The following is a 7550-nucleotide window of genomic DNA, read 5'->3' as shown; positions in this document are numbered from 1 at the left end:
TATCTTATGTACTTCATATCCAGTAAAGATTTAAAACAAAAAGCAAGCAAACACTGAATCGTTGCATGAATTTTGTTCAGAATTCTTCCACATTAATTACCCTTTAAAATCTGAACTGTAAATTCAAATTTACTTTCTCAAGGACCTTTCAAACTTGGCAAGGTCAAAATTTGTGTTTCAGCTGTTTGGTAATGTGACAGGCTTCAAAGAAATAATTTACATGGTACTTGTCAACTGTATAAAACTTTAAATTGATCTGACTAAAGACTCACTCTAGGAAACTCCTGAGCACTGAATTTCTGGCTTCAATGAAAAATTAATGTGTTCAGTATCGAACAAAACTAAACAGTGTTTGAACCTCTGTGGCTGAACATCCAGAATCAGTCTTTTCTCCACATGTAAGTAGTTATTTTTCCCAGTGCATAGAATAGTGTTGAAACCCTGTTAACCTCTCCCAGATGTCCTAGCTTGGTTGCCCCAAAAATTTTCTTAAGATTTCTTTCCTATCCAAATAAAATCTTACGCCATTGCTCAAGAATGCAGACAACAGACAACCAGCCTACTCTCACCCTCAGAGCAAGTCTTACTCTGTGAAAATAGTGATTCTGAAGAATTGAATTGATCAAAGAAGTATTTACAATAAGCTACAAGGTTTAAAACCTCTTGAAATGCGATCCTTTTTGGCAGAACAGTTTAGGCAGGAAATGTTACACCTGACTAAAGCTGGCCAAAACAACGTAGCTACTTCACATTTTCCATTGACCAGGTTGCGCTTGCCATCATTTGCTGCCTGAAGATGCTTAACTAGTAGCAGAGGTCTCATTAATCCTCCTCTCTGCTCAGAACTGATCTCCTGATGTGACAAAGAAGGGGTAGACTACAAAATGGGGAACTCCACACAAGGGAAGTTCAACTCTACCAATCAGACAGTACTTGGAAACAGGTTTTATCTGATCCTAGACAGGGATGGCCCAGGAAGGGAAGAGGTGCTGATCCTTCTTCCTGTGCCAGGGCAGTGTCATTGTAGCCTGTGCAGGCAGATGGGCAGCCCTTTGGGCCCATCCTCACAGGGTTCAGAGCCCAGGGCCAGGGGAGGAGTGTCTCATCTCGTACTTACGCAGACAGTCCTTTCTCCAAACTGGCTGTAGAAGGTCATCGTGACTTTGTGCTTGTGCCCAGTCCTCTGATCAAAGGTGTTACAGGTGTCGAAGGGTGGGCTGTACAAATGCAGACTAACAGCAGGTTCTGTGTGGCTTATGTTCTCCACACGGTGCAGGCCAATGGAGTCTACACCAGCAAAGGCACAAAACGAGAAGATGTGTTAGCAGGAAGATCCAATGAGATCTCAACTGCCTGAAAAAAATGCTTTTTAAACTGTAACTCATGAGCAATTAGGCATGCCCACACTTATATGGGCAACAAGTAACTCAGTACAAGGAATTTGACTGCTGTTCTCTAGCACAGATTCCTAAATCTACACTGGTAATTCAAAATGTGTTATTGCCTTCCACAGTTCATGTAATTTCTAGATTATCCACCACAGGCTAAAGGCCAACCGAAATCCCAAGAAAATTAAAGAAGACCATTACTGTAAGTAATCTTCTAGCTCTCATTCCCAAAGGACTTCAAGTTCATCTACTTTCCTAGGAGAGCTGTTGCTATACATGCTCCAAAAGCAGGAAGGGGACAAAAGCTTCTGGTGTTGCTAATTCTTCACAAGTAACAGGGATGTCAGTCACAATAAAAGTCAGCTACATGCATTTGGGGCATGGACTTATGGGCAGAGATATGGTTGTCTTCTACCGCAGGCATCTGTTTCCTAATTAATCCTTCCAGTTCATTGGTTCGGAGAACACGTTTTCCATTTGTTCCCTCTTTCCAATAAGGTGACTAATCAATAGTGACTGGCATACTTCCACTCATGACTGAATAGTAAGCATAATTGAAGACGTAGTAAAACAAAGCACTGTATGTTGTGTGGTCACTCTGCACTGGTGGAGTAGAAATCAAACTATTACATAAAAATGTAAGGTATGAAAAATCACATCTGTGAAACAAACCATGTCCATTCTACACTAAAATGAAGGTTTTGAGTTACTTAAGAGAGACTTTGAATGTAAGTTTATGACCCTGCTGTAAAAACAACTCAGGCCTTTGTACTTGAATTTGTTATACAATACCTGGACCTGGATTGTGCAACACAGCCATGGTACCCTGAGAGTGATGAGTACACTCTTAACTTTGACTGTAAGCCCTAAATGTTGTTAATATACTTTATCTTAACAGAGGATGTAGCATCTGGGGGGAGAGTCCTAAATCTGTGCTCATCTAACGGGAAACTCAAATAAACAGTTTAGTGGGTTCTAACCCTTACACACAAGAGCAACCAAGAAGCATGCAGTAGAATCATGAAGGCACTTGCTATTGATGCAGTTATGGCAATCAACACACTGTCAGTGTTTTCCTTCTGCTTGTTTAACGCCTTACTTTTAAACCAAAACATCTGTTACAAAACATGGCAGACATCCAAACAGCCTCAGAGAACTAGATACCAAATTTGTTTTAAACAACCAAGGAAGCTTTGGATAAGATGCACGCAGTCTGTAATTGTTTGCATTGGAAACAACTGCATATGTAGGAAAACCTGACTGAGTTTGAGAACCCACATACCTGGCATGGGAGCATCACCAGATGTGTCAAGCCCCTTCTTGCATTTCCTGCCCTATCAATTTTGTGTTTTCATTTAGCATGGCAAAGCTTCAGCAGAGGGCTGCAGAACACCAGTCTTGCCCCCCAGTGCCCTCACCCTGGCTAAGTCCATAACCCAACATGAGGCTACTCTAGTTGGGAAGCTCCCAAGGTCAGCCCCGCAAGGTGTGTTCTCCAGTGTTTAACCCATGATGTAAAAGGCAGGTGACCTCCTTCTCTGCTGCTTCACCTTTGTTCGGTTGAACTCAAGGTGATCCAGCACGGTGTGCAGTGTCTTTCATAGCACCAGCACACATTACACTCAGATGGCAACTCCAGGATGGCGTCCAGCAAAGTACAAGGTGGTAATAGCTACAGATACATGTGATGATGGCATTGATTTAGGTACTTGAAGAGCCTTACTGATGGAGTCTTAGTCATTTCTCAACACTGTGTATTTTTTTCATAGACTGGCAATTTCAGTTCTGCTCACACTGCACTTCAGCACTACAGTCTTTTGTTGATTTGGACAATAAGTAGCACTGTTACAGGTTTCTGTTCCTGGCTGGTCAATTTATTTCATAGACAGCTTTTACATTTTCAACATAGATTTTCCATGACTGAGCAAAAGCATTATTTCTTTTGGGGGGGAGGGGGGGGGCGGGGAGAGCAAGATGATCAAGCTATCTAAACTTTGCTTCTTTTATTTCTTAGAAAATGCTATTCAAGTTTATGTTTACAAGCAATTTCAGATAATCATTGGGGCACAGTGCTAAAGGCTGCTCGGGCTAGAGGAGATATACAGTATATTACATTATCGAACAATTGCTACAATGTTTTAAGAGTGTGTTAAAAGCACGTTTTTGTTGTGATGATTTATTTTACTGAATCTAAATAAAGGTTTATGAAGAATCTAAAGAGTTACCTTCTTAAACTGTGCATAAAGCTGTAAGTATTATACTGTTAAAGGTAGGAGACTAGAGAGCAGATGAACTCTTCTGTTAGGAATAAGAGTCATGAACAAATAGCTGTCAAAACAAGCTCAATAGCTTACCGTTAATGTAGGCACACTGATTTTCCCTCAAAACTCGTTCTGATTTCTTAGTCATTTCACCATTCCCTTTTTTCTCAGGCCATTCAAACAGAGTCTCCTTTAGATTTCCCTGGAGGATCTTCATAAAGCAGTGTGAGTCAGTGTGATCATGGATACTGCTATATATGTAAAAAGAATAACCAAACTCAGTGCGATACTCATTTTTAAATTCAGTGCAAGACAGACAGGGTTGCATATCGTATGGGGACAAAGCCTTAGAATGAAATTCCATTGCACAGGGGACATGCATTAAGGGTTGTCTACTTAAAACTGCTACTATAGAAATATATTTAGATAAGCTCACATACAGTGGGATTTGGAGACGAGTCAGGTATTGGTCAAAATATGACTTTGACATGGAGAAATACAAAGGAAGTCTGGAAAAAGGAGTACAGCTCAAAATTTCTTCAGAACACAAAAACTCTTCACAGAAACTCTACTCTTCCATCATGATCCCACGCAGAGGCTGGGATAATCATGCAAGTATACATGATCTTTGCAAATCCACCATGCTCGCTCCCAAAACATGAAGAAATGAGCTAATTCTGCTTAATTTCTATGCCCCCTTTACTGCTGGGATGCACAGGCATTGTCAAAGAAAAAAATGCTGTACTTCTCACTCTGATAGTACTAAGTACAACCAGCTACATTAAGATATTAATTTCACTGGCATTTTAATGTTAAAACCCAACAGAATCTAGTAGGATTTGTTTGCTTTCTTCATCTCTCTTCTTGCTCTGAAGCATGTTCTAATTGCTACATTTAGAGATTACATACGGGTTAGATATTTAGTTTAGTATTGGATTAATTTTTTTAAGAACAGGATTAACTGTTATAGGAGTAAATGCGATTAGGACAAAGGGAGAACTCATCAGGGGCAAGGGAAAAGAGGGAATTTGACCCTCCGAAGTACAGCACTAATAAGTTTCAATCAGAAACTTGGTACTTGTACATTACTGTTCTTAGTAAACAAATATTAGGATTTCTTACAAACTGAGATGCCAAGAGAGCAGAAGTTGCTTCAGGCACAGAACACTTCACAAATGCCACATTGTCATGGTCCTTCCAAAAAACATGAGAAAATCTGACCCTCCTCTTGTAGGAAGCAAAAACAACCCGTCTCAGTCTAGCTGTGGCAAATGGCCATCCAACCTGAACACAGCTTGACATAAATTACAGGCAGTGTGGGAACAGCCCAGAAGGAGTAGAGGTGGTGAGCTCAGTTTCTATATTGCTCTGAGTATCATGTTATGGCATCCCCTAAATAATACTGTAAATGTTCAATTGCAACAAACAAAAAGGTGTTCCAACATCTCCTTAGGTTTTCTATTTAGAAATATTCAGTCTATATTCTATTTAGAAATATTCAGTCTAAATATTCATGGTGTGAGAATATTCAGTCAAAACCTGCATATCTTGCTATTGCAGTTTTTGCTTTAGCCCACACTCTTGGGCTAAAGGGAGGGTGAAAGACCCTCCAAGAGACAGATCCTGCCCTCACATTGGGTAGGATCAGACAACCAAGTGTACAGTCTATGCACATAACTCAGGAGGTCACATCAGCAGTATGGTCAATTTTGAAGGAGGACATGGGATGTATGAACCTACAGAAAGCCAAGCAGTTCTGGAAAGGGGTTCCCTCCTTGCCATCTGCAGTCCTAATCCAAATCTACTTTTTTCATCTTGCCACAGAGGCAGATTTAAACACCCTGAGAAAACAAAGAGTATTTAAACTGCACCTAGTCCTGCTTCTGAGGTTGAGTGTTGTATGGGTCTGTTCTATGGGACAGGTTGAACAGGGTCATATCAATCACTGTATCTCTGGGACTAAAAACTTTCTCTGAAAGAAGGGAAGCTTAGCTTTTGTAGAAAAACAAAGCATTTATGAAAGAGTGCTTTAAAAATGGCCATGAAGTATAAACTTGCAAAAGTTACAGCAGATATTCAGGACTGCTGTACTAATAGAGTTCTGCACTTTTTACTTTCCAGACACCTTCTGATAGCTCCCACAGGGCTGATTTTTTTTTCCCTCTATTTTGTATGACAGTGAATGACATGGGGGATTTATATGTTTGCTAAAATCATAGTCTTTGGATACAAACCTGCCATGACCTTCACCCCAGCACAAGATCATCAAGTTGAACTTTCCATTTCCATTGTCCACAAGATTTCTTGTATACCTGAAATACAAAGTGTTTGCTCTTTACTGTACTAATATGCCTGTAAAAGACAAAATGATACAAACATATTTATGAAAGAAGGTTGTGACATACAAAACCCCTTTTTCTTCTGTTTTCTTGAAATCTGAGTTTTACTTAGAAAAAATGAAATTGTATTTATAAGTTTTGCTTTTTTTTGGTAAGAGTTCTTTCTCTGGAAAGGAAAAGGAAGGACATGTCTAATATTTTAGAATCATATTTCTTTTGAGTTATGTAGATGCTAGGAGTTTGGGAATTGTGAGTCAGACTAGAGTGGTAGACAGGATCAAGTCAAAATGGTTATTGAATGAAGTCACTTCAGCAGCTGGCTTATAATTAGAAACAGAGAACTGCAATGAAACAAGAAAAATAAATTGTTACATTCTTCTGCAGTTCCTTTTCTAATATTCTTGGCTTTCCTTCTCTGAACTCATTTGTACAAAGCCAAAATAACAAATAATGAAGATGTCAGACTTCTGTACATGGTCCTCCCACTCTGTTCCTGAAAGTTCCATGTCTTGTCTTGTAGCATTGTTATGTGGATAAAGCACCTGTGAGGGAAATTTTGCCAGCATCTACTTCTAAATAAAGTTTATTGGAGCAAATATTATTTTAAAATAACATTGTATGTTTGTTTCCTTTTACTCTCCTATAAGCCTCCCCTGAGCTGCTGATCATTTTCTATTGAAAAGTTCACTAGAAAAGGGATTTGGATTTTACTCTGTTGCTTCCCATAGTGTGACTCTTCTGATCTGGGGCTGATGCTGTAGTACAAGTAGCTCAGCGGCACCTTCAGATTTAATTTTAGCAGTAGTCATGAGTACTTCCACTTTGCCAAGTAAAGAAAATATTTATGCCTATGATGGTACACCTCAGTCTCACCTGCAAAATGCAAGCAAGGGCACATAGAAAGTGCACAGATGTCAACTGAATGGTTTCAAATTAGTGTCCCCATAAGACCACTTGATTTTACTCAACAAAGGATGCTCATAACAAACTACTTCCAAAGCAAACGTGTGTATCTATACACTACCTCTCACTGCATCCACAACCTCTACATCTATTAGGCAGACATATTTTTCCTATGATGTCAAAAAATAAGTAATCAATGCTGGCATTTGACAGGACTTTGCAAGTGCTGTTATTTCTGAACAGGTCTGGCTGGGGAAAAATAAATACATAAATAATGAATAATAAATAAATAAATAAAAGGTTGCCATGCATACTTCCAATGTTAACACACTTTGTTTTTCTGATTCTTAGTTTCCTATGCTCTGTTACAAATCTCATGATTTGTTCTGAATGGCAGATAGTCAAAGTGAGGTGAAAGGAGGCTAAAAAAATGTCAAGCCAGAATGACACTTTCACAATGGCACGGTTAAAAGGAAAAGTTTCGGGGTTTGGGGTGTTTGAGGTTTTTTGAAGAAAACACTCGAATAAAATGTATTTATCTTGAAATTTAAGACCAAAAAGCCAACAGTGGAAGAAACAAATAATTTGTTAGCAGATCAAGGGGAAGTTAAAACCCCAACAGGTATTTTCCGTCCACCTGGTGAGCAGCAGAAAGCCTC

General features: G+C 39.3%; 1 protein-coding gene across 2 annotated transcripts in view; it reads right to left on the bottom strand.

Annotated features, from left to right (window-relative positions):
- CDO1 (cysteine dioxygenase type 1) overlaps positions 1–5998 on the bottom strand; it is a 7859-nt gene extending 1861 nt beyond the window's left edge. Inside the window, exons 1-3 of one of the 2 annotated variants that reach the window (XM_017731416.1) lie at positions 5884–5998; positions 3743–3900; positions 1118–1287 (exon numbers count right to left, since the gene is read on the bottom strand). In XM_017731416.1, the coding sequence (XP_017586905.1) occupies positions 1118–1287; positions 3743–3900; positions 5884–5915 (360 nt within the window). In that variant the 5' untranslated portion in view covers positions 5916–5998. The remainder of the gene's footprint in view (positions 1–1117; positions 1288–3742; positions 3901–5883) is intronic. The other variant, XM_017731417.1, reaches the window with a different exon arrangement.
- Positions 5999–7550: the final 1552 nt, after the last annotated feature.

Source organism: Corvus brachyrhynchos, unplaced genomic scaffold (genome assembly GCF_000691975.1).
Source record: "Corvus brachyrhynchos isolate BGI_N302 unplaced genomic scaffold, ASM69197v1 scaffold614, whole genome shotgun sequence".
Classification (NCBI taxonomy): domain Eukaryota; kingdom Metazoa; phylum Chordata; class Aves; order Passeriformes; family Corvidae; genus Corvus; species Corvus brachyrhynchos.
This window is presented reverse-complemented; position numbering and strand designations above follow the sequence as displayed.